The sequence below is a fragment of the Camarhynchus parvulus genome, chromosome 6 (genome assembly GCF_901933205.1).
Source record: "Camarhynchus parvulus chromosome 6, STF_HiC, whole genome shotgun sequence".
Lineage (NCBI taxonomy): Eukaryota > Metazoa > Chordata > Aves > Passeriformes > Thraupidae > Camarhynchus > Camarhynchus parvulus.
In genome coordinates this window covers 33,110,638-33,138,486 of record NC_044576.1, presented here as the reverse complement: position 1 = coordinate 33,138,486, position 27,849 = coordinate 33,110,638, and the positions used below count along the sequence as shown (strand labels likewise).

At 45.2% G+C, this 27,849-nt stretch overlaps 1 protein-coding gene across 3 annotated transcripts in view; it reads right to left on the bottom strand.

Annotated features, from left to right (window-relative positions):
* Positions 1–17,701: 17,701 nt before the first annotated feature.
* DOCK1 (dedicator of cytokinesis 1) overlaps positions 17,702–27,849 on the bottom strand; it is a 271,608-nt gene continuing 261,460 nt past the window's right edge. For 2 of the 3 annotated variants that reach the window (XM_030951476.1, XM_030951475.1), the window contains exon 52: positions 17,702–20,486. In XM_030951476.1, coding sequence (XP_030807336.1) covers positions 20,391–20,486 — 96 coding nt within the window. In that variant the 3' untranslated portion in view covers positions 17,702–20,390. The remainder of the gene's footprint in view (positions 20,487–27,849) is intronic. The other variant, XM_030951477.1, reaches the window with a different exon arrangement.

Below are 27,849 nucleotides of genomic sequence, written 5' to 3'. Positions count from 1 at the left end.
CATCTCCCACATCTCCCACATCTCCTACATCTCCCACAGCTCCCACATCTCCACAGCTCCCACACTCCCACATCTCCCACATCTCCACATTCCACATCTCCCACATTCCACATTCCATTCCACATCTCCCACATCTCCCACATCTCCCACATCTCCCACATCTCCCACATCTCCCACATCTCCCACATCTCCCACATCTCCCACATCTCCCACATCTCCCACATCTCCCACATCTCCACATCCCACATCTCCCACATCTCCCACATCCCAATCTCCACATCTCCCACATCTCCCACATCTCCCACAGCTCCCACACAGCTCCCACATCTCCCAGAGCTCCCACAGCTCCCAGCCTCTCCACACAGCAGAACACACCACGTTACAGATGAGAGGTCCCTTGAAACTCAAATAACCCCACAGTTCTCTGCCTTGCCACACTCGGTAACATCAGCAGCGCCTAAGCCAGCAGGACAGCAGCTAAAAATACTGTGCTGCAGCTCATGGCAGCTCCTGACGGAGGGGCAGAGTCCCTGCCATGTGCTCCCTGCAAGTGCTGCAGCCAGCGGCCTCGGGGCACGGCCCCACAGCCACAGCAGGGCCTCAGCACAAAGTTCTCTATCTCCCTGGAATCCTTCCCAGCTCAGCCCTGCCGGGCTCTCAGTGTCTGTGCCTTCAGTGCCAAACTGTTCTGCAGCCACATCAGTCCCTTTGCAGTCCCTGCAGCTCACAGGCTGGACATTGGCAATTTCTGACCCAAATGTCAGCCATGGGAGATGCAGACCTGGGCAACTTGGTGTTTTCCAGGGTTGTTTCCCAACCTAGAACCGCTCCCCAAAGCTCGCTGGAACATTTGGGGTAGAGCAGGATAAAGAGGGGCTTGGGAAGAAGAGCAACTGTGTTCATGTAGAGTTCTTGTTCCCTGCTGTCCTTCTGTGCTCAGTCCCATTTTCTGCGAGAATGAACAGAGAACCCAAACAAAATATATTTACTGTGTTTTTTTCCTGCTGTTTTAATAAAATCCCGGACTGGTTTGGGTTGGAGCAGACCTTGAACCTCATCCATCCCACCCCCTGCCATGGGTAGGGATACCCTCCACCATCCCAGGTTGCTCCAGCCTGGCCTTGGACACTTCCAGGGATGGGACAACCACAGCTTCTCTCTGCCAGGACCTCACCACCCTCACAGGGAAGGATTTCTTCCCAATATCCTATCTAACCCTGCTGTTTTTCAGTTCAAAGCCATTCCCCATTTCCCTGTCCTATTAAAAAATCCTATTAAAAACCTGCCCTATTAAAAAATCCCTCTCCAGCTCTCTTGTAGCCCTTCTAGGTACTGAAAGGCCCCAAGAAGATCATCCCAGAGACTTCTCTTCCTCCCTCTCTTCAGCCATGGGGGATTTTCTCTCTTTCCTCACTGCTGTTTCTCTGTAGGGAGGGGTAGCCCTGGTCCAGCTGCCCCTGAGCTGGGACTCTCTGCATTCACAGCAGCCACTCAGGATGTGCCCAGACTATGTGTCCTGAGCAGTGAAATCCTCTTTATTCAGGACAATCCCGGCCCAGGAATGACCTTAACTCAGAGAGGAGACATCCCAAACTGATCCAAAGCTGAACCTTGTCAGGGCTGGCCCTGCTCCCTGCCATGGGTGGAGCTGGGGATGTTCCAGTGGCCTGGGAAACCAAATCCTTGGGATCGCTGGAATGCATCCCACACCTCTGCCTCCGGATACACCATCAGCACCTTGGCTGGGAGAGAATCCTGCTGGGAGGAGCCTGCAGGAATCAGATCCTGCTCCTTCCACAGGGATAAATCCAATGTAAAGTCGCTCGTGGGTTGTCACTGACACATTTTCTGAAAAATCCCTTTGCCAGGATTCCTTCTCCTGGGAAGCTGAGAAGCCTCAGAGAAAAATGAAAACAATAATTATCTGATTTGCTTCTCCTGTGTTTTGCTGCTTTGGACTGTTACTTAGAGATTGTTTATCCACAGGTGATTGTTTGATTGGTTTAATGTGAATTGTTTTGACTCAGTGACCAATCACAGTCCAGCTGTGTCAAAGCTCTGGAGAGATTCACAAGTTTTTCATTAGTAACTTGTTAAACCTTCTGTCTATTTCTCTATTCTTTAGTATAGTTTAGTGTAGCATTCTATAATATAATATTCTTTAGTATAGTTTAGCATATAATATAATATAATATAATATAATATAATATAATATAATATAATATAATATAATATAATATAATATAATATAATATAATATAATATAATATAATATAATATAATATAATATAATATAATATAATATAATATAATATATAATTAACATAATATAATGTAATATAACATTTATTATTTTATAATAATATAATAATTTATTTTATTATATTATAATAATGTATTATTATTTTAGAATAATAAATTAGCCTTCTAAGAACATGGAGTCAGATTTCTTCCTTCCTCCTTCATCCGGGGGACCCTGAAAATACCACAGTGGGTCAACCACAACCAAATCTGCCCCAGAAGAGTAGATATGGGTCACAGCCAGGTGTTTGAGCATCTCCTTCCTCAGCTGAGCACGAAGCTTGAACCCATTAGGATATTACCAGCAGGTGGAAGAATTGGCTGAGTGGAGATAAAGGAGCTACAATCAAAGGAGATGGGGTTACTCAAGGACTCAGAGCATTTATTTAGATTAAACATTTGCAAATTGGGATTGGTTTTGGCCTATTTTAAGAAGGAATGGATTCAATACTTAACAGCACCAGGTAGGACCTTAAAAAACCATCTTGTTCCAACCCCCTGCCATGGAAATGTGGTTGGGCTATCAGCCTGATTTTAGAGGACAAAAAGCCATAAAGAAAAGCAGGATATTGCTCCAAGTGTCCTATTGCTGGCAGCATTTAGACAAGGAAAGCCGCATCATCTCCCTGCTTGCTTACCTTCAATCAAAAAACAACACTGGGCTTTAATTTCTCCTGTGGGTGTAGTCAGCTCTTAAGTTAAAATCCAGCCTTTAATATCTTCTCATCATAATTTAGGTCATGGGCAGGGAAGCAACACAGGGAAAAACAGAGAGAAAATTCAGCCTTTGCAAGAGATGCTCAAAAACTTCATCAAGGCTCCCAGGGCACCGACTGCAGCCAGTCCTGCTCAGAAAGCCTTGGAGCCAAAAAAGAGAGGCTGGAATCCCTGCAGGATTTAAATCCCAAGTGCCAAGGGCTTTGTAGGGTCTGTCTGCAGTCCCTGAGGTCAGCAGGGAATGTTCTGCTCATCCCTAGGGAGAGCTGCAAGGGAGGGCTGGGGGTGCTCCCCTCCTGGGGAAGGGTCACAGAGGGACACGTGGGGATGGGAAAGGAATCCTTGGGATCATCCAGCTCAGGTGCATGGAAAAGTGGAAGCAAAAGGGGTTTAATGGCAGAGAAAAGTGTCTCAACAAAGGCTGGGGGTGCTCATGTGGAGAGGAGCAGCTCCAGGGAGAGCTCAGAGCCCCTGGCAGGGCCTGAAGGGGCTCCAGGAGAGCTGCAGAGGGACTGGGGACAAGGATGGAGGGACAGGACACAGGGAATGGATTTAAACTGACAAGGGGTTGATGTAGATGGGATTTTGGGAATTAGGAATTGTTCCCTGTGAGGGTGGTGAGGGGCTGGGATGGAATTGCCAGAGCAGCTGTGGCTGCCCCTGGATCCCTGGCAGTGCCCAAGGCCAGGCTGGACACTGGGATTTGCAGTGGAAGGTGGATCTGGATGAGCTTTAAGGTCCCAACAACCCAACCCAGTCTGGGATTCTGGGATTAAACAGCGAATTGCAGCTGCACTGCTCCAGGAGAATCCTGTGTTGGGCTTTTTATTTCCAGTCCTCCATTTCAAAAATCCAAACAAAGCAAAGCCCTTCCCTGTTGTCTGTGACATGAATTCTGCAGCTCAGTGTCTCAGTGGGGTCCTGTTCACCCCCAGAATTGAGAATTCCACCCCCCTGCTCAGTTTATGGTGCTCATTCTCATCAGAACATAATTACACTGCACAGGGCCATAAACTCCCCATTCTGGGGGGTGGAAGAGCTTTCTTCTCACGTTTATTAAATTGTGTTTATACACATCCTTACTAATTTATATGGCATCTTCCTTGTTAAATAGAACAGCAAAATATAATTGAGTCTTCCATTCCTAATGGGGTTTTTTGTTGTGGTGTTGTATTGCAAACACACACATGCATAAATTTTTGAACATCCAGAAGTCATCTGGAGTTTTAGGTGACCAGGGCAAGGCAGCCTTGGGGTTTTTGCTGGGTCACCACCAAGGGTTGCTGCATCCAGCTGACACCAAGCACTGCTAAAAACACACCCAGCTCCTTCAAGACTGCTCAAATAAAATTAAAATTCCAGGAAACTGCAGCCCATTGATTCCTAACATGCATTTCCAGTGTAACTGCTTGGAAATTTTTTCTTTATTATTATTAATTTTTTAATATTTCAGCTCTGGTGGGATGCGATTTGAGATTTTCAGAAAGTCAGTTTCTGAAGAAAATGTTAATAATGAGTGGAGTGAAATGAATCCCATCCCAGGTGAATGTGCCATGGATTTCAGTTTAGGGGAACGCAGGAGTTTATTTGTTCTGTTACCAACCAGCCCTTTGGACTGGGAGGAAAAGGGAAAGTGAAAAAGGGAAGGGAAGGGAAGGGAAGGGAAGGGAAGGGAAGGGAAGGGAAGGGAAGGGAAGGGAAGGGAAGGAAAGGAAAGGAAAGGAAAGGAAAGGAAAGGAAAGGAAAGGAAAGGAAAGGAAAGGAAAGGAAAGGAAAGGAAAGGAAAGGAAAGGAAAGGAAAGGAAAGGAAAGGAAAGGAAAGGAAAGGAAAGGAAAGGAAAGGGGAAAGGGCAGAAAAAGGAAAAGAGGAAAGGCTCATTTTAAACCCAAACACAGCTCCAAGATATTATCACAGTGCAGCAATGCCAGGATGCCACCAAACAGAATTATATCCATTTTTCCATCTGTTTAGGCACTCCAAGCAAACCATCCAGCACTGCCAAAGCAGCTGCACTAAATCTGTCCCACAGCAGAAATCACTGCACCTGAACAGTCCTAGCAGAGTCCCCAAATTCACTTTTCCCTTCTCTTTTCCCCTCCTGAAAGCAAAAGCTCCAACACTCTGTGAGAGCCCCACGCCACCAGCAGGGAGGATCTCACCACAGAGCTCCAGGAGAGGAGGTTTGCAGTGCAGAGGAGAAAATTACTGTTTCCCCAGGAGGCACAGATCCCATGGCAAGGGGAAAAGAAATTAAAACAAAATCCATCTGGACAGCAATTCTGTATTTCCACCAGGAAATGTTTTGTGATGAAGCTGAGCAAGTAAACAGAATGTCAAGTACCCAGATAAAAGACTTGCATTATGGTTGGACAATCCAAAGGAGTTTTGTTGGTGCTGGTTTTTTATAGCTACATTTTTTTTCCTGCAAATAAATGTCCCTACACATTTTTAAGGAGAGCAATGCACTGGAAGATCATGGAATAATGGAGAAGCAGCCTGTGTCCATCTCCAGGGTTAGCAGGTCAAAGACACCAGGACTTTCCAAGAAGAATTCTACATAAAAACCCTAAAAAAACCCCACAGGTTTCCTTTACATCCCATCAACTGCTCCCCTCTCCTGTTCTGCTGCACAGAAAGCCAAAAAATGCCTGGACTGAAACATCCTTGGAAACAAAAGGGTGATTCTGCTGCCTTGGGGGGTGCTGATGGAAAACTCTGCGTGTTCTTTTGTCTGTCTTTGCCTCTGGAAAAATCCAGCAGCACTTCAGCCTTTAGGGGCTTTCTGGGATTGTTTTATTCGGCGTTAAGTGGGAAACACAAATCAATATTTTTTGTGCACCTCCCAGTCCTGTGCCTGGTATTTTTGTGCACCTCCCAGTCCTGTGTCTTACCCCAAAAAAGGATTTAAATTTGCCAACCAGAGAGACCAAATGTGTAGAAACACCTGGGCTTTGCATGTGACAGATCATGGAGCACATTTTCCTTCATGGAACCACTGAGAGCTTCAGGAATCTCTGGAAAAGCCTGGGACAATATCCAGCTGTAAATGAAGTGCCTCAGTTACTTGAGGTTAGAATTTCAAACAGGGTCTCTGTGTTATGGAGCCCTTTGTTATTTGCCCGTGTGATTTCTCCTGCACTCCAGGATTTATTTTGCAGTGGTTCCCATCTCTTAGCAGGGCCCACATTTCTTTTCCTAATTAGGATCATTGCAATGTTTTGATTTGGTTTGTGACATTTGCATCTCATTTACATGGAACTTCTCCGAGCAGCACAACTGTGTTTCATCCAGCCCTGTCCTGGAGGAGCAGAGAGCCGGAAAAAACACTCCCACAGAGGCTTCAGCTCCTCCGTTTTAATAATTTTGTGCTCAGACAAGCAATTCCAACTCATTCCTACACCAGGGCTCCGTTTGTCTGTCCTGGCCATTCCCACCCATCCCTAATGCCCACAGAAATGGGGATGGACGTGTCTGGAGTCTGAGATTGCAGCTGGAAAAGTGTGAATTGAAGGAATTACCTTGGAAAGAAGAGGTTTTCAGTCTCCTTTTTTGTGGGACAGAGAACACTGTCCTGTCCTTTTCTGCTGTGGCAGGTAGCTGGGAGCTCAGGACCCTTCAGGTGAGGTTTGGGTGGATTCAGGGTCAATGATGAAGGAAAATTCCAGGATTTCAGCAATGGACTCCCACTGCCTGTCAGATAATTGAAGAGAAATCATTACAAGGACAAAGTCAGTTAGAAAAAGCACTGACAGAGAAAAATGAGGCCTTTGCCCCCAGCTGGGGAAAAGCACGTGGCATCCTTTAAAATATGGTTCTGGGATGTGCAGCAACTTGATTTCCATTTCTTCAGGCACTTTATCATTATCATTAGCCAAGCACGAGACTAAATGCACTAATTCCAGCAAACTAGAGTGCAAAAAAATGGTGCAAATCAATACCCATAAAGATGCATTTTAGAGTGAAGTAACTGAACAGGAAGTGCTGGAAAATTCAGGCTTTTTTTGCTGCTGGAGATTTACAACCCTCCACTAATATTTTTCCCAACTGGAAAATGCTTCCCCACCCAAAGCTCCCTGTTTTTTCTAAAGTAAAAAACCTCCAGGAATGGCTCTGTGATGGAAAATCACAGAATCAAAGGTTCACAAGGGATTTTAAATTCGCCCCATTCATCCTCTGCTATGGGCAGGGACACCTTCCACTGTCCCAGGTTGCTCCAAGCCCCATCCAGCCTGGCCTTGGGCACTTAAAATTCCATTTTATTTATTTATTTATTTATTTATTTATTTATTTATTTATTTATTTATTTATTTATTATGTTTCTGCTTTCCCCCTGCAATGAGCTGCAGGCCTTTGGAGCAGCTCTGTTCAAAAGCCCTGTGGAGGTGGCACTTGGGGACATTGGGCAGTGCTGGCCTTGGCAGTGCTGGGAATGGCTGGATTTAATAATTTCAGAAGCCTTTTTCATCCTTAATTATTCTGTGGGGTTTTTTTTGATGCATTTGCTGCAACCCTGGGCCACTCTGGGCCCACTGAAGCTCCTTTAATGCCTCCCATTATTTTCAGGCTGTGAAGAGCGAGGATTTTAGGTGGCATCAGTGAGGTAATGAAATGTAATCATTAAAATGCCCTTCCCCTGCCTCTGCCAGAGCTCTTCCAGCCACTGCTTTTCAGAAAAAAATTTATAAAATTGGGGTTTTTTGCAGTACCAGAGCAGGTCCTGTCAGGAGCGGCATCTCCCAGGGCTGTGGCAGTGAAAACAACAGCAAAAGTAAATTAAAATAGTTAATAAGTACTGCAGGGTTTGATTTAAGGTGTTAAGGGTTGGACTCAATCTTTGAGGGCTTTTCCAGCCTTAAACATTCAGAGATTCTGCATGGGAGAGCAAAACTGGTATAAAAAAACTTGGTATTTCTACAGGTTTAAAACACTGGCACCAACTTCATGGATCCAAAAGTTTAATTTTATTTACAGCAAGAAATCTTGTCCTTCCTGAAAAAGGATCTCACTTTGGGGGGGCAGCTTCAAATAGGACAAGGGCAGAGCTGCCAGAAAAAAAAGTATTTGAAGTTTTGAGGGCAATTTTGTTCTCAATTTTTTGTTCAAATTTGAAGTTCTTTTTGAATCAATCAGGGACCAATTTTGGCAATTTTGATTCAATTCTGTGAATCCGGGGCTAAGGCTTATAAAGACAAAACCCAGCATCATCAATGAAGGATTTGGGTGATGAGGGGCTGCAAAGAATAATTTTCACAGAATCACAGAATGACCAGGTTGGAAGAGATCCCCAAGATCATCGAGTCCCACCCATCCCCAACCCCTCAACTGAACCCTGGCCCCCAGTGCCACATCCAGGCTTTGTTAAACACACCCAGGGATGGGGACTGCACCACCTCCCCGGGCAGCCATTCCAGAACTTTATCACCCTTTCTGTGAAAAACTTCTTCCCAACATCCAGCCTGTTAGGAGAACCTGTTTTTCAAAGCATATTTACGTTTGGAATTAAAAATTCCAGCCATTCTAGGCTTGAGCTGGGTGTTTGGATTCCTCCCTGTGCATCTGAAGAATTCAGAAGTGCCCTTCCAAGCAGTGGGGATGGAGCACGTTTGGTGCAGCTGCTGAGAGGCAGAGTCTGAGTGAACTGAGCAGTGATTATGTTGTAGCCCTGGGCAATGAGGCGGTCATGGAATTTCCAAACAAGATGTGAGAATCTAGGACAGTTCTGTTGTTGGGTCACAACGTTTGCTTGGCACTTCCCCTCCCTGTTTTCCGCTTAGGAACGAAATCCCAACATTTCCAGGATCCAAATCCTCCCCTGGCAGGGAAAAGATGCACAAAAAGCTGATTTGGGGAGGGCAGGCTGTGACAGCAGGATGGGTCAGACACAGGGCAAACCCAGCCAGAAATGAGAAATAAAACGGGGGAAATGAGAATTTGTGGCTTTTGCTGCAAACCTGACCTCAGCTAATCACTTGTTGTACACCAGCTGCAGTTCTGAATTGTTATAAAACAGCTGAAATTATTACTTGCTGTAAAACATCTGAAGTTTTGGCTCTGTTGCCCACCCAGACCCCATGGAAACCTCCAGGTACTGACCCATAAAGTCATTTTGGATGCACAGGGAGGTTCCTCCAGAAGGAAATTTTAAGCACGTGTTGCTGAACCATCCCCTGGAGAAGCCCATCCTGCCCTTCCCTATTTTTATCTCTTTTTTTTTTTCCAAATAAATGAATAAATAGTTGTTTTAAAAACCCAAACAAGAAAGGAAACAAAGAAAATAAAAAAACTGCAAAGATTTGATCATATTTAAGTGGCAAAGATGAAATTCTGGGGTCACCTCTGCGACTGGGACTTGTTTTGCTGCCCAGCACAGAGCAGAGCTGCCTGTAGTTATCCAGCAGGGACAGAATTCCATATTTCCAGGCTTCACAGATTCCAAGAGGAGTGAAATGGCCCCAGTAAATCCACAAAACCCAGCTCTATTAATAATTAAATTGGCTCCCTAATGTGGTCAAGAAGGATGGCTGCCACCAAGTGCCACAGCCACTGCCAAGTCCAATAAAATGGGTTTATGCAACATTTTGGGGCAGCCTCCCCCTCCAGAACCCATCCTGTGCACAAGGAGCTCCCAAAGTCAGCAGGAGTGGAGCTGAGCCTACAGGAGAGGGTCATTTCCAAAGGTAATTGGTGCTTTTTTAACCCAGAACTGTCAAAGTGTGGTGAGAATAATGGAGCCTGACAAGGCTGAGGTTGAAGGAGAGATGGGAAGATTGATCTGTGGCTTTGGTGTCGCTCTTTTGGCAGCGTTGTAGCAAACAAATATTTCCCTAAATAAAGGAAAATGGTCAAATGCAAGGAACAAACCCCAAAATATTCACAGCCCAGTGTTTCCCCCTGAATGGTTCAATCTCATTTCTCTCACCAACACCTAATAAGAGGAAGTGTTGGTGATGCCTCAGGTTTGGCTTTTCTGTGTTTCACATTCTGTGCTGCTTTAGTGTGTGGGGCTGGGCTCACATCAGGGGATGCTGAGCTCTGTGCACAGAGCAGGGAGACAAAACAATTCCTGCTCCAGCTGGGCACCAAGGACAAATGATCCAAATCTCAGCCCAGGAGCACAAACCCCGTGGGCTGGAGAGAGAAAAACAAGCAGGGTGGGACTGCAGGGGCTAAAGCTGGAATGGGACAATGAACTGCAAGGTGCAAATGGAGCAGAACTGATCCCAGTAACAGACCCTCGTGCCCGGCCGTGCATTTTGGGGCCATTTTGGTTCATCTTGGGTGCAGCCCTGGCTGGGCTCTTGTGCTGCCCAAGGTGGATCCATGGAGGAGATCCTTGGAATCAATCCCTGCTTTATTCTGGAACTCCATCTAATCTCTCTTCGACATCAGCCTTCTTCACAAGGCATCCGAGGGAAGTCTTGGATTATAAAATCAAGCCTATTTAGCACTGCCAACCCTCAGGGACATGGAGAGCTCTGCAGGGACATTCAGGGGCTGGTGGGACTCCAAGCCTTGATCCAGGTGAAAAGAGACAGGAAAAGTCCTGGAAAGCCATGGAAAAAAAGAGATCCCATGGAGGGCAAGGAGCAGGATGGGAAGCTGGAGAGAATGGAGGTGTCACCTTTAATCACCCACCCAGTAATTCAGTCCTCAGGTCAGGGATGGGATTTTCTCCTTCTCAGTCCTGCCCAAATCCAGGGATCTGGGGGGAGCATGGGATGAATTAGGGAAGAACCTGCTTTTCGAAGGACTGAAATTTCCACAGCTTTACCTGTGGCTCTTCCTCTAAATCCTTCTCATTTGGGAATGAGACAACGAAAATGTTTAAAACCCCCTTATAGGGCTTTAAACAACCCCTTAGAGAATTTTAAACAACACCCTTATAGGGTTTTAACATCCCTTATAGGATTTTAAACAATCCCCTTATAGGATTAAAAAAACAAACCTTATAGGGTTTTAAACCCTCCTTATAGGACTTTAAACAACCTCCTCACAGGGTTTTAACCCCCCTTATAGGATTTTAAACCATGTCCTTATAGGATTTTAAACCACTCCCTTACAGGGTTTTAAACAACCTCTTTATAGGGTTTTTAAACAAACCCAAAGCAAACCTGCATTAAAACACAGCTGCAGGAATTATAAAATAATCAGTTCATGAATTATAAAATTAAAATTTGATTTAGGAGGCCAGGCTCTTGCCAGGGCCATCAGCCAGGGGTATTTTGCTGCCTGCAGCTCATTTCAGCAGGTTTGAGGGGCAGGCACAGAACAGGATGAGGTGAAAGGGACAAGGATGAAGCTGGGAGGTCACTGAGGTGTTTCCCAGGGAACTGAAATGGCACTGTTCATATACATTTAGATTTTTTTTTTTGCAATATAGATGTGCACAGCTGTGCCATGATCTAAACCCAAATTCCTCAGATTGTTTCTTTTTTGGGCTGGTTTAGAAAAAGCAAAACCCACCAAGGGCAGTAAACACCATGTAACCTTGAGTATATAATGCAAGGCCCAGCTGCCAATACCAATTTCAGGGCACTTTTAAAAGTTCAGCTCCCATTTCCCTTTTAGATGCAAGACTGAGCAGAAAGAAGAAATTGAACCACTGGTTTTTAGGGGAATATTGTGTAGGAAATGTTGCCCTCAAGCACATGAACACTTTGCTCCCCCATCCAGAATCCAGAGGTTAGGGAGCAGGGGTGCATTTTCCAGCTCTTTTTGCTACTTTTGTTTCCTTTCCTTCCCAATTCCCCCTTTTTCACCCTTCCCAGCTGCAGGACTCAGGGAATGCCCATCCCTCAGCAAACACAACAAGAGCTCCACGCTGGTTTTCCACCAGCTCTGCTCTTGCCTGAAGGTGCCTCCCCCTGCTCCATCCCTTTGTTTTAAGGGAGCAGAGAAATGCAAGCACCACTCATTTCTCAGCTCAGCTACAGGTAAATTATCTGAGAGAATAGGGGAGCACTTGGCTCCTCTCCCTTCCATTTTTCTTGGTGTGAAAATCAAATGTAATGGGCTCGCTGATTTATGACTGCCAGCAGGATGGAGCACAGGGGTCATTTGATACCTGCCCAAATTCCTGGCTGGATCACAAAACCCCTTCCATGTGGTTTGAGGTTCCCTCCAAACCTCTGCTCCCCAACTGCACCAGCTCTTAAGAGGATAAAAATTCCCTCCAGCCCCACATTCCCATCGGGAGAGTCCCCGTGGCTCCTGGGCCGTGTCCAAGCTGGGAAGTGCCATTCCCAAACTGGATGAAGGCTCCAGGCTGTGAGCTCAGGGGCCCGTGGGGATGATGGGGGCACAGGCAGCTCATCCCTTGGCATCCCAAACAGAGCATCATGGAATGGTTTGGGTGGGAAGGGACCTTAAATCCCACCCAGTGCCACCCCAGCCATAGCAGGGACACCTCCCACTGTCCCAATGCCTCCAGCCTGGCCTTGGGCACTGCCAGGGATCCAGGGGCAGCCCCAGCTGCTCTGGGCACCTGTGCCAGGGCTGCCCACCCTGCCAGGGAGCAATTCCTGCCCAATATCCCATCCAAATCTACCCACTGTCAGTTTAAAGCCATTCCCTGTGTGCTGTCCCTCCATGCCCTGTCCCCAGTCCCTCTCCAGCTCTCCTGGAGCCCCTTCAGGCCCTGCCAGGAGCTCTGGATGTCCCTGGAGCCTTTCTCCAGGTGAGCACCTGTCACAGACATTTCTTTTATGAAAAATCCTCTCTCAGGATTTTTCCCGCTGAAGCTGAGAAGGTCAGCAACAAGATGTAAACAATAGGTTATCTGCTGCTGTGGAATGCAACAGGTCCATCTGGATTGGCCCAGCTTGGATGTTTTTAGTTAGTGGCCAATCCAGGACTGAATTCTCTCAGACAGAGTCGGAGAGAGCTCCTTTGTTTTCATTCTTTATTTTTCTATTCTTAGGTTAGCAGCTTCTGAAAAGCTTTCCTGCTTTTTCTTTTTAGTATAGTTTAAATAGATGTATATATAATAAAATAATAAATCAAGCCTTCTGATCATGGAGTCAGATCTACGTCTCTTCCTTCATGCCAAAAACCCTTGTGACAGCCTTCACAAGCACCCCCAGCTCTCCCACTGAGCAGGAGCTCCAGCCCCGTTCTTGCCATCAAACCAACCACAATTTCCCATTTTCCAGGTCTTTTAGAGACCAGGCCTAACCTAAGACACAACTTCTGCTCCTGACCTTACACAAGCACCGTGGCCCAGGGAACCTCACACCAGACAAAAGGAATTTCTCTTTCCAAAGTCACTTTTCTGCCACCATGTCCAGCTGAGATCAGACCAACACTGATTTCTCTCCAGGAGCTTCTGATGGGAGGTTCAGAGGAGCTGTGTCTCTTCCCAAAGGTTTTTGTGTTTGGACTTGCACTGACATTCCCTGCTCAAATACTCCCACAGATCTCTGCCCACCTCCACAGGGACCACAAAGTGAGGAAAGACACACACTTCTTTAAAAATCCCATTATTTCTATTTTTTTTCCCTATTATTTCCCTCTCTGGAGCAACTCAACAATAATGGGCTGCTTGGAAAAAAAAGCAACAACAAATCTATTTGCCAACTGTACAGAGTAATAAACTCATGGAAGGAAGTTTATAGCCAGTAAACTGAATATTATTGACAACCAGATCACAATAAAATGTAAAAAATATCTCATGACAGGCCTCCTGCAACACAAGCAGGTAAGTGCCTCATCTTTTGAAAGAAGGTATTTACTTTTAAATGTTTTTTTTAATTTATGGTTGATTTCTTTTGGATTTTTTCTTGGTGAGCTTTGAAGCTCACGCAATTAAACACAGGCAAACACATCTAATTTCCAGAGAAACAATAATTACAGCTTAACCCAACTTCCTGCCCTCTGCAGCGCCTTCCCCTCTTGCTGCAAGAACACACTCCCCAAACCAGTGTTCATCCTGTTAAATTGGATGTTAATAAGTGGTTTTAGCTGCATAATTGATGCTGAGCTAAGGAATGTTTTGCTCAGGCTGGAGCTGCTGGGATTGTTTTACCTCTGCAAGAGTTGATCCCACGTGGAATTTGTGTCACACTGCTCTGGAACGCTGCCTGACTCCCTCTTCACTCCCACAGCTTCCTCCAGATCCTGCTAAGGAATTCTCTTTGCAGTCCAGGAAGGTTTTTAGTTCCCTTTCTGTGCTTTCCCCTGTGAGAGCAGTGATCTGGCACCGCTCGTGGGGAGGATGGAGAGGAAACTCCTTTGAAATTGGGATTGCAGCACTGGGGAAATGCAAGCACAGCCATGGCAGAATGGGAGAAATTTGGGAAGAGCAGCCAACAGGAGAATGCACCAAAAACGCTTTAACAGGACCCAGTGTCACATTTGGGTTTGGTTTTGCTTTCTCCTTGTAAGGACTCCCGAAAATGTTGATGACAAATATCTTCTGCTTCATCTCTCTCATCCCTTTTCTATTTCTTCTACCTCCCATCCACTGTTAAATAAAATCAGAACTATTGACTCCACATGGTCTCCTGAGCAGATTGATTTGGGCAGAGGAATCTCTCAATATTTGGATCTTAACATCATCCCAAGGGGGTCAGGATGTGTCCCCAGCACTGCAGGCCAGAGCCACCTTCCTTTGCAGGGAAATGAGTTATTTAATCCAGCCACTTCCCTTTGAAGTGCTTGAATCCAATGCCACACACGTTGGAAATGAAAAATAAAAGTGTCACTCAACAGAGAAACACAATTTACAGTAATTATTCATGTCTGCAGTATACATATTAAAAAAAAAAAAACCCCAAGGGAAATTAAAAATCCCATAAATAGCCTCACTGGAGAACAGCTGGGGACACCCCATACAATAACCAATTTATTCTGATCCCCACCTTTCTGCATCCCCAAGAAGATGGGAAACTGCAAGCTGAAAATCAGTTTAGAGCCATGGAAAGTCCAAAAGGAAAATGAGAGGCAATGGAAATGTCAGCACTGCCAAACCTCACGCTTCCCATTACTGCTAAAAACCGAGCACAGAGGAAAACCCTGAATTTCAGTGCTCACATCACTCGAGTGCTTGCTCTGTTTTCCACGGGGGAATCTCTACACATGCTCCCATTTATTGATTTATCACAGAGCAAGGTGAGGATGGAAACTGGAAATCCTTACCTGGTTTGTGCAGGGGATGCAGCCACAGCCTGGCTCACACCACGTCACATTTCTGGCACAGGACTGGTCCCCAAAAAGTCCACAAGAATTGATGGAGATGTTTAACACGAAGCAAGAAGGGGGAGACCTCAACCAGTCAGTGAAGTGAGATGTATCACATTAAAAATGTGTCTGATGTGTGTGCATGAATACACAGCTGCACCTGCACTCACATGAATCTCTATTCATATATCACAAATAAATACAATTTCACTGCAAATTTTTCATCCTTTGCCTTTGTAAAGTCATAGAACTACAGGCAAGGTAAAGAAAAATGCCAATGTTAAGACAAAACTGAATTTTGAAGCATTTTTACCCTCAGAATTTGTGAGATCATGGGAGACACTCAGTAACCATAAATGTCAATTACAGGAACCAGCTTGAGGAGTGACCTTTGTGTTGAGCTTCCCAGTGAAAATAAATGTGATTAAAAAGCAAACAGCCCCTGTCCAACAAATCCTGAGTGGTTTTGTGTGGGACTGATCCGTGCACCTGTAAAATCCACCCTCACTCCCAGGCTGAGACTCAGGGAAATGGAATTGAGGAACCTCCTTTTATCCTGGCACTCTGAGTTAACTTTCATTAAACGAATTCAAGCTGCTTTTCAAGAAATGAAAATTAGTGACTGAAATTCTGTTTTTTCCACTATCCAGGAACTTGGCACCTCTGAATTCCTCTTTCAGGGGAATTTGTGTCACAAATTTCTGGTGTGAGCAGAGGGAAGTGAATCCCTGACCTGTCCCAAGTGGTGAAAACCTGGCCCCTGTGGATCCTGCCAATTCCCCTGCCAAGGTCTGCTATGGAAAAGATGGATGGGTCATTTTGTAACAGAAATATTGATTTGAATCAAGTCTGAGTGGGACCTTTGGTTGTGGAGGCACTGGGAGGATAAAGAGGTGATAAATAAACCAGGTTATCCCAACCTCACCTTCTCTACAACTCAGGGCATGGGCTGGGGAGAGCAAAAGGCTCCTTGAAGCCATTTAGGGATGAATTCCCACAGGAATGGGGCAGATGGGAGGGACAGGAGATCCTACCACTGTAAAACTCAAATAAGTTTCTTTTCTGAATTGTTTCATAATGAGCTCTTGTGCATTAGCCCAGCTGTGTCCCAACAACGTGACAAGGAACTCCCAAGGCACTGGGATGCTCTGACTCCCAACTGGACTGAACAGGAGAGAGCAAACCATGAGAAATGACAACAGTCCTGGGATTGTCCACTGCCTGGAGGGCCCTGGTTCATTCTGGGTTCTGCACAAGGCACAGCCTAGGAGCTGTCAGATGGTGAAAGGGTGACAAGTCAGGTCTGGGAGCAGCTCTGAGAGCCTGATTTTCAATTCGCAGGCTCGGCTTGCATATTTGTAAAACACACACAGAGATGAGATTTGGAGTTTGTGCTGTGAGACCGATTTGGAAGTGCAGCTCTTGTCTGAGGAGTCTCACAGGGCTGAATTGTAACACTTGCACGAGCACAGGAATTTGCTAGGGACGTGGGAAAACAAACACATTATCAGAAACACAATTTACAGGCATCCCCTGAAAGGTCGATGGAAAGCTCCTCCCATCCTTTAGGAATCAAATGGAACAGAAAAGAGGAAAACTCACCCAGGATCCCAGCATGAGCAGCAGCAAGAGCAGCCTCTAAAGCAATTCTCAATGAAATACAAGATTTATAGAATTAGAGTTGTGATATGTTATTGATTGACTATGGATATCTGATTGACTTCAGCCAAGAATCCTTCCCTGCCTGCTCCTCTTGAGCAGAGATTATAGGAACAAACCAAAGAGGGAATTGCAGGATGAGATCCAGCAGTAAATCCTGAGACACTCCAGGAGCTGATTTTACAGCAAGGAAAAGTGTGTTTGTTTGATCCAAAGTGACACCGTGGTTTGAGGCAAAAAAATGAGAATATGTAATTGACCACAGGAGCCACTTTTTATGAGAAGGGCAATTTTTCTGCCTCTGTAACAACAGTGTTGTTTTACTGCTGTGTAAAGTCACTTCTGCTTGCAACTTGCATCGTGTAGCAGGTACCTGAGGTGGAAAATATTACATAAAAGTCATCTGTTTTCTGAAGCATTCACTTAGAGATACCCAAGCCATCATTCTGGGCATGGACAGCACACAGGGATGGATGTTCTTAGTGCTGATGTGTTTTAGCTCCAACCTGCAGGGACAACCACAACAGCAGAGTAAAAGATTTCAGTTTTCTCATGAGTTCCCCTCCTAAACTGTCCTGAAAAAAAGAAAGTGTACGCACAGCCTTCTACATAATGCACTAGTTCCCAAAATTCTGCAGTGAGGACCAAAAATATCCAGGGAATGTATTCATTTTCATAGACAAGCTTTTAAAATAATAGTTTATTTTTTTGAGTCAGTGGTATATTTAAAAACAATCTACTGTAAGAGTAAAAAGATTGTAGATAATAAAAAAAACCAAAGTGTGATGACAATAAAAAACCGCTAAAATATAAAGTTAGTTTCCTTCCTCCCTCCCAAAACCCCATCCCATCAGTCTGATATTTCTCAGAGCTTAATATCTGGAAAAAAACCAAACGCTTTTTGTCTTTTCTTTACACTTTCAGCAATTAGGAAATTAAGAATACATAAAGCATTCTTTGCAGGCACATTAATCATTATGACGTGAAAAGCAGGCACCATAAAAATTAAAACATTCTAAAAACCATCATATATACAAACACTGTACAGAATGATGGCACAAGGACAAAGTGATTCCGTTCAGTTCATCCTAATCCAACATGAAATATTACACAACAGAGAAAGGAAAAAGCTCTTCCCGTTTCTGTACTCAACATTTAGGTTCAGAATGAGCAGGAGTCTCCTCTCTGCTCACTGTTTTCTCTGCCACACCCTCGTGCTGTTGGCAGCTCCAAGGCTTCCTTGTTTTCCCCCTCATGGACACCCCAGCTGAATGGCAGTGGCAGTGGGTGATCACCCATGACTGATTTTACAAAGCCATCAATCACAGATTATCCTCAGCTGGGAGGGACCCTCAGGGATCATTGATCCAGCTCTTATCCCTGCACTGACACTCCAAAAATCCCACCCTGGAGCAGTGTCCAAACCCTCCTGGAGCTCTGGCAGCCTCGGGGCTGTGCCCATTCCCTGGGGAGCCTGGGCAGTGCCAGCACCTCTGGGATGAACCTTTCCCTAAATCCAACCTAAACCCCCCAGGCCAGCTCCAGCCATTCCCTGGCTCCTGTCCCTGATTGTGACAATGCATTGTGGCATTTCCCTCAGGGGGATGCTGCTGACCCACCAAGGCCTCCCCTCAGTCTCCTCTCCTCCAGCTGGACATTCCAAGGGCCCTCAGCTGCTCCTCACATGGCTTCTCCTCAAGGCCCTTCCCCTTGGACACTCTCTAACAGTTTGATGTCTTTGTTATATTGTGACTGGTGCCACCCCAGTCACTGTCACCCTTTGTGCCCCACCCTGAGCCAGCTGCTCACCCATCCCATGATGTGTTCCTCCAGCTGTAGGATGGACATTTTGTCCAAAAGGATCCCGTGGGAGACAGTATCAAAAGCTTTGCAGAAGTCCAAAAAAATTCCATCTCCTGGCTTTCCTGGCTCAGCAGTTGGGTTACCCTGCTGTAAAAGGAAACTGGGTTCCACAAGCAGGACTTTCCCTGAAGGAGCTGTGCTGGCTGTGACCCATGAACTTCACTGTCCTCCAGGTGTTTTCCAGGACCTCCCAGAATAATCTCCATGATTTTACTGGGCCTGTAGTTCCCAGGGTCCTCCTTCTTGCCCTTCTTGAAAATCAGGACAACATTCCCTAGCTTCCAGTCAGCTGGGACCTCTCTGGATTCCCCAGACTGCTCAAAAATCATCAAGAGGGGTTTGATGATGGCATCAGCAGCTCTTTGAGGATTCTGGATAAATCCCATCAGGGTCCATATAGATTTGCAGGGGTTCAGCTGGGGTTGCAGATCCTGCAGTTCCAGGCTGACTGGGAGTTGATCATTGTCACAGTCATGGTCCTCCAGCTCGGGGCACTGGGACCCCCTTGGTCTGTGACCCACGCTGAAGACAGACAAAGGATGTGTTAAACACCTCAGCCTTGTCCCTGTCCCTGTTTGTGAGGTGCCCATCCTCACCCTAGAATGGGCTGATGATATTTTTACACTGCCTTTTGCCATTGATATATTTGAAAAAAACTCTTTTTTTGTCCCCAACAGTTCTGGCAGCTCCAACTCCAGTTGAGCTTTGACCACAGGAATTTTCTCCCTGTAGTGGGGAGCTGCAGCTCTGTTGTTCCCATGCCCCCTGACCTTGCTTCCACTGGCACACACCTTCCTTTTCCACCTGATAGCCAAGAGGAGATCCCTGTTCAGCCAAGCCAGCTCTGCTTGACTTCCAGCATTTGGGAATTGCTGCTCCTGTGCCCTTGGGAGGTGATGTTTAAAAAGGGACCAGCACTGATGGACCCCAGCACCTGCAAGAACATTTTCCCAGGGGACCTTACAAATTCCCTGAGCAGCCTCATGGTCAGAGGGGAAGTTCTGCTGGCACTTTTCCTCCTCTCACCAGAGGTTTTAAACTCGATGGCATCGTGGTCGCTGTGGCCAAGGCAGCCCCCAATCCCCACTCTGCTCATTGCAATCAGGTTATTTGTAACACAGACCAATTTCACAAATCAGTGGTGTCTGATTTTTAACCCTGGGCTAAAATCCCTGTTATTCAGGGAAATCCTACAGCAGCTTCACCTCACTGGGAAACCTCCTCTTGCCCTGAATTCCAAGTGAATATTGTCATTGATTCCTATATACACTGAGATTATACAAAAACTCTGCTCATTTGAAACTCCAGAGGTACCCAAAATCTTTAGGTACAACATTTCCAGCTCTCGTTTTAATCTCCACGTTTAGCTCTGTGCCTGGCATTATCCAGAAGCAGGGAGAAGGTTTAGGAAGAGGGTTCTGTCAGTTGATGGAGTTCCCAGTCTCAAGTAGAAATCCAGATTTCTTTCAAGTTATGGGAGGGAATGATCCCAAAAACAAGGGGATGTAGTGTTGGGTCCGACGCGCGGCGAGAAATGGATTTCTTACGGAGTTACCATTGCACTAAATGTTAGATACTGCACACCTGAATGAGGTAAACATTATAGACCATAAAATACTTAGGGAAATGAATTGTTACAGCTTGATCTTTGGAAAATAACCCGCTTCCTTCTTCACTGGACAATCCCAGAGTCAACAGACGTTTGCTTCCGCGTCGTCTTGGGAGGCGGCGGCGGAGGAGTCTTGCTGGGCAGGGGAGGAGGCAGGTGCTGGAAAAGACCAATTTGGGCAGGTCACGTTAGGAATGAATGGAATTCTGCAATGGTTTTGAGTCATCTCTAAGTGCAAGAGGCAGCAGGTAAGTCTGGAGCCCTCTGGCTCACAAAAACCTCTCCCTGCAGAATTTGCTGCGAACACAGAATGCTCTCAGCCATTACTTTTAAATATAACTTTGACTTTTGACAGTGAAAAAAAATCTCTCAAGAGTTCAGGATTAATTAGCTCAATATTTAAGAGAAAAATCTTTTGAAAGCACTGGAGAAGTTTATAATTCCCCACTTTATATCATGATAGGATATTGATTTCTTGGTCTGTATCGATTGCCCTCAGCCTCAAGGCACTCAGAGCTTAAAAACCAAGCTGAAGCAATGGCTTCATTGCTTTTCCATTATGTTTTGGATTTTGCACAGTTAGAACAGAAATATTTTTAAAAAATCAAAAAAGAAACAATTTAAAATCATTTAGAGAGATAAGTAACTCACAATTTACTATTACACACCAAGTTATAATTAAAATATTCCAAACAGAAATGCACAACGTTCAAATATACGTATTTTAAATCACTTTACATATCTCACAACAGAAAAGCATCCCCAGTCAGAATCACCAGCTAATTGGACAAATTAAAGAAGCCATTATGGAAATTAAGACCTTTTTTCCCTAATGTTGAAACCTACAAGTGATAAAATGTGTTGCAGAAAGAGCTGGAGAACACTGCAGTTTGCAGGCAGGTTTTCCCAGATTTTGGCAGTGCAGGCAGCACAGGTTTCCCAGAGGCTGTGCTGCAGTGTCACAGCTCATCAACTCTGCTCTGGCTTTGTTTTTCTTATGATTCTCCTCCACTCCCCAGTCAGGGCCTTTTGTTTTCCTCCAAGCCCAGTGATGCTTTCCCAGCTGTTTGTTTTTGTTCTGCCTCCCCCAGCCCAGCACCAGCTGCTGGCTCCACACAGGCACAGCCTGAGGAGCTCCAGCTCTGCCCAAATTCCTTGGCCAACCCTGCAAGAAGAGCCCAAGCAGCTGCAATGCCTCAGTGCTGGACAGAATTCCTGATGGTTTGTCAGGGTCAGGAAGATCCTGGTATCTAAACAACTGAGAAACCCCATGGAAGTGCACAGAACCAAAGCTGGTCCTTTTCAAAGCTATCCAGGGATGCTGTCCCAGAAAGAAGAGAGGCTCAGGGTGATGCCAGGACATCTCAGTCCCTCCTCTGCTCAGAGCAGCTCCTGATGCTCCTGCAGTCTCATGACTGGGAGTTTTCAGAGATGAGTAAGAGCAGAAGAAAAACAACCTTTAAGGTGACTAAACATGCTCTCCCAAGCAGGGAGAAGCCAGTGTGGAGTTACAAATCTGAGATTTCACCAGACAGTTTTACTGATCACAGAATAAGGAGAAAGCTAGGAATGTGAACTGGCTGAGCCAGGCAGGCTGGATCTTTGCTGGAATCTCTTTCCTGTATCCTGCCTGGACAGCACCACTTTCCACTCCATTGTACACCTTTCCTCATTGTTCCCAGGCAAAGGAAGAGGGATCGATCCCAAACCACCACCAGCGAGCCATGCCCTGAGCTTGTCTCTCCATTCTGCTCCACACCCACTCTCCATTTCCCAGCCCCTCCAGCACCACCACTGCTCTTTCTGCCTGCTCCCAGCCTCCTCCTTGGCTTCAAAATGCCCTCTGACACCTTGGAAATCCATTGGGATTGATCTGCTGCTGAGGCAGAATCTCTGAACCAAAAGTGAAGCACCGGACCAGGGTGCCAGGCTGGAAAGCTGCACTTCCCTGCCTGCCTGGAAAAGAGGCACCCACCCCTGGCACTGGGGACAGGGGGCAGTGGTGGCCTTGGCAGTGCTGGGGGAACATTGCACTGCATGATTTTAGTGGCCTTTGCCACCCTAAATGATGCCATGATGTCCCACAGCAGGCTCCAAACGGGCACTGCTTGTTCCCAGCTTCCAGGGGGACACGATGATCTCTGAGTCAGAAAAGCCAACAGATTAATATGAAAGGCAGGTAAAATAAGAATTTAATTTTTTTACTACATGCAAAACTGAAGATTTTGTTTGACTTTTAATTAAAATGCCACTGCTGATCTGCCTCTGAAGTGTTGCAGCCAGAACCATTAAATATTTCTTCTACCTGAGCAAATCCACTCTTAACTTGGCATGTTAACTCCTGAATTCCTGCTAAGGCACCTGAATAAATGTCAGTTGGGATCTGAAGATTCCAAAACCTTTGCAAACTTGCTTAATCCAGTCCTGTATCCAGGCAAGGGCTCTGGGAAAGCTCAGGGAAATGCTGGTGGTCTGCAGAACATGAACATCTCATGGAGCTGACATTCCCTTCAAACTCCATAAACCACGTGCCCCTCAAAAACACAGCACAAAACATAAACCTTTCCTCCCTGCTTTGCTCTCTTTAACTTCATATTCATCACCAGGAAAAAAAACCCCACCAACTCTGCTGATAGCATCATTTGTGCAAATCCATTTTGAATTTAAATAACACTCTATTGGCAATAATTCTCAATTCAATTAGATCAAAGGCATTTCTCAACCAAATGAGCCCCTTCATATTGATCAGAGAACAATCAAATCAGCCCTGAAAACCTGGTTCTGAAAAGCAGAGACAATGCAAATACAATGAGAAGAAGCTAAATATATATGCTATAAATAACAAGCTCAAAACCTACCCGAGCTCAGATTCTGCAAGCAAATTAGGCAGAAAGAAATAGCAGAGATAGGTAGATAATTATTATAATTGAATTTACAATTTCCATTAGAAAGTCGGATAAATTTAGCACATGCTCATTTATATAATAAGTTCCCAATGAATATATTAAGTAGGATGTGTAATGCTGGTTGGGGTGCCACTGTTGGGGATTTTGCAAGACAAAACATTCCATTATGGAGCTGGGGCAACTCCAAAGCATCACTCCCAGGGCTGGTCCATCCTTCCTTTTATCCCAGGACAGAAGAAATTCAACCACATTTCCTCCCTCCTTTTAACACTTTGCTCACAAAAAACATTATCAGGTTATAAAGTTTATCTGTGCTGTGCTTCTCCTTAGAAACTTTGCAATAAAAATAGAGTTTGCCTTGATTTTGTGTTTAATTAAGACTCTCTTTGCTGAGTTGGTGTTTATATCTCGGTGGTTAATTGTGATCCTGACTCTTCCCTTTCCTTCCTGACAAACTGACAGAGGCTGCTGCTTCACATCCCAACCTATTTTGGGCAGAATCCTTGACTCAGGGGTACCTCAGGGGAAGCAGAAACCTTATGTAAAAGGCACATCTGCAACACAGAAACAATCTGTTCCTGCTGCTTCAGACATGAAATTGCTCCCATTTGTTTGCTGGTTTTCTTTTCTTTCCCTGATACAGAAAAGAATCAAGTTTAAAAACATTTGTCCGTCTTCTCTTACAGAGAGATATAAACTGCACTACACCAGGCGTGTTCAAGATGTAGTAAAAATCAATTACAGAAGATGAGAAAATGCTTTCTTTAAATTTTTTTCTTCTGCTACTCTCAAGCAGCAAAACAAAGAGATGAGTTGTTTTTCGTTCATAGAATACTGTTAAAAGAAACAACTACAAAAAAAAATCAAGCAGGACTTGACTCTCCAAAAGGGTCCTTGTGGCACTGCATGAGATTTCTTCCTGGACAAGGAACTCTTTGAAATTCAGTGGTCATTGATAGGACACGCTCTGGAGATCCAGGGAGAAGCACTTTAGTTGGAAGAATTAAGGCATCTAATTAGGTCAGAAGCAGCAGAAATGGGATGTAAATAGACCATCAGCCACCCAGGACTGTGAAAATGTTTCAGACACTGAGTTGTTCCTTCAGCACGGAGCTGAGGTGCCTGACAACAACGTGGTTATTTCATATCTGCCATGAAAAATAACATTTGAGTGTGAGGCTCTGGCAGAGTAACTCTCCAGCAGGGAGAACAGCCCAACTCCACTAATGGCAGCCAAATTACAGACAGTTTAAGCTAATTGGCTGTTTGACCCAGGGAGCAAAGTTCTGTGCAAAATCCAGCAGGTAACTGATGGGAAATGACTGTTTAGCCCCTGGTTCATCCATCATCTATTAGAGACTCATTTGACTCTGTGGCACAGCCATTACCTGCCCTTGCTGGAGTGCCCTGGGATCAGGGAGAGGAGCTGGAAAGTTCTCCTGCAGAGATGTGTGTTCCCACCTCCAGCCCCTCACAGGGAACAGCAGAAATGCCTCAAAATGGGAAACAGGGAATTGCTCCAGGTCAGAATCGCAGGGCAGATCAAAGGGGCTCCTCTGCTCTGAGCCAGGCTGGGACACCTGGGGGTGCTCACCTGGAGAGGAGCAGCTCTTAGCACCTTAAGATGATGCTCAGCAACATCTTAACCCACTGAAGAGTGAGGGACTGGCACAGGAGGAAAGCCTTGCAAGGTTTCCCATCCCCAGCAGGCAAAAATAATGATCAGATAGCAAATAAGCCCTGTATTTTAATTTGTTTTTTTCTGCTGGGCACATTGTCCAAAGGCTCCTGGAGCTCTGGCAGCCTCAGGGCTGTGCCCATTCCCTGGGGAGCCTGGGCAGTGCCAGCACCCTCTGGGGATGAACCTTTCCCTGAAATCCAACCTAAACCTGCCCTGACAGAGCTCCAGCCACCCCTGGCTCCTGTCCCTGCTCAGAGCCAGCAGAGATCAGACAGGAGCTGTAGGCTGCTACTGCAACCCCTCAAGTTGTGCTCCCCAATTCCCTGCTCCTCCATGGTTCCAGCTGCATTTCCAGCCTCTCTCTCCCTGTCCACATGAGGACAACACATTTGCTGAAGCCTTTCAGGTCAGTTTTTGCTCACTGCAGCTGCTACAAGAGAGAATTTCCAGCACTGCAGCACCTGCATTGCAACACATGAAAAATCCCCCTGGGTTGTGCCTTCTGTGTGCTAGATGTGAATATATCATCCAGTTTTATCCCAATGAGCAAGCAGAATAATCCCCAAACAGCAGAGTCAGGCCAAGGCTGTTCTGCTCCTCGCAGGCTTCAGCCATCCCCACGTTCCACCTGGGCTGGATTGATGGAGATGTTCCCATCCCAACCATTACCCCATGCTTTGCAAGTGTTATAGCCAATATTAGCAACCCAAGTGCTCCTTTATCTATTTTCTTTGAGCTCCCTCCCTGCTCTGAATACTAAGCAGGAGGTTGATTTGTATGCAAGGGTGAGGATGAGCCCATAAAGAATGATAAGTGCCTAAAGGAATCCCTTGATGTAATAATAATCCTTGCAGGAGTCGTAGATTTCTCTTTTTTTTTTTTTTTATGTTCCCATATATTATTAAGGACATTTTTAGCAGAACAAATCGCAGGGAGCAAGAAAATATCTACAAAGGTCTCAGAGTTAACAAGGAGTAAGGGACAATCAGGAAATGCTAATGAGGTGATCACCTGGATTAAAGACTTTGGGTAGACCAAGGTAACACTGGACTCTGAATGTCTGAGATTGCTGTCTCAAAAATGACATTACTGCCTGCAGTTTGACTTGGAGCATCTGATCCCTTTCTGGCTGCCTGCTTTTAGTTCACTACAGCACTTTTCCTGCCTTTCATAACCCACTGCAAGACAACCAGAGTGAAAAACACAATCATTCCTCACACAAGGAGATATTTCCAGTTTAAAAGCTACTCAGATAATCTTATCTCTAATAGGTTTTACTGATTTTTCTTCACTGATACAACGGCAGTGTAATTTAAAAGATGATCAGTTTACCAGGCAGAGAATTATCCAGTTATGAATTATGGAGCTATTTGACCCATGAAACATAAGTCATTAAAACTGTGGAGTGGGATTTAATCACGGCAGCAATGAGAATTTACCCATCTGATCTTTCATGTCCAGCACTACTCATTTTCTTGATGTTCTTTAAAAGCTTCCTTCCTAGCAGCCCGATGAAATAAAGGCACAGAGTGATTGTTATAAGATTAGAAACCTTCTCCAAAATCAATTCTAAAGCTCATAGAGAATCACAGAATCTGCTGAGGTGGAGGGGACACACAAGGATCAGCGAGTGCCACTCCTGGCCCTACACAGGACAGGTGGCTCTGGGACAGAGCTGCTTTAGATCCTTCTGCCAGGCTTTGAAACCACATTCCATGGTCTTGGAAAGCTTATAAAAACACAGATGCTGGAGAAAATTGTGGGCAGTTAGATAAGAAGATGTAGCTTGTATCTGATTGCATTTCTGAGCTATTAAATCCTGATGCCCTTCAACACCAGATGTTAAAAAATGGGCTCTGTTCCTACAGAGACAAAATGTAGCAAAAAAAATGAGAAGGAGCCTGAGCAATCAAGACTGGGAAGAGCGAAAATATTAAGAGCTGAATAAAACTTTGCAAAAAACCACGGGAGCATATTGGTACCATATTTCTGAGCTCCCATTTAATGATGTGGAAATGCTGCTTGTGGCAGGTACAGGAGCTGCACAAGGTCACAGAGCAAATCAGGCTGAGTTATCTCCAGGTGTGGGCTCCCAAAACCACACCCCCATGGCATTTGGGAGTCATACAGTAACTAAAAACATCCATCCCCAGAGTGGAAACCCCTTCCAAAAGCCTCACCAGTCAGGAAAAAAAAACCCTGGCTGCCAGGATTTTATTTCTTAGCACTGTTTAATACTTTTTAGCTAAAATCTGAACTCATCTTAGCAATCCTGAGCTACTACCACAGCCTAAACCTTACAGTACATCACACAAAATGAATTTAGTACTCTGGAGTTTATGCAGGAAGGAGTTGCAGAAAAGTGAATCCTAATGTGAATTTCTCAGCTTCCTTCCTGGGGATGGATTCCTCAGACAAACCTCCTGGCAGCCCTGCTGTACATTCTGTAATTTTCCACTTAGAGGGCTGTGTTCAGGACAAATGAGAGCTGGCCCCTGAGAGAGATGCTGGGGAAATGGGTTATAAGGTTAGAAGTGCAGTAAAGTTTGATGGAAATGAGAGGGAAAGGGAAAATATTGACTAAAATGATCCAGCCATGGGGAACAACTATGGAAGAGAGGATTGGAATACAGAATTTTCCAGCATATGCAAATAAAGAGTAAAACATGGTGTTTTGAATATCTATATTCTCACTCCTGAAGTTACTTCTATACCTGTGTTTTTATTTTACCATTCAGCCTGAAATGGTAAAACAATTCAAAAAAGTCAATTCCTGCAACAACAAAGGCACAATTTCAACCATGGAAAAGCTGGACTCGTGCACTGGGACAATCTGTGTTAATCACAACTATTCCCAGGACCAAACCAAACTCCTGCCTGACTCCTCCTCTGCTGAGATTTCTGCATTTCTGCCACCATGAAATGCAGAAAGCAA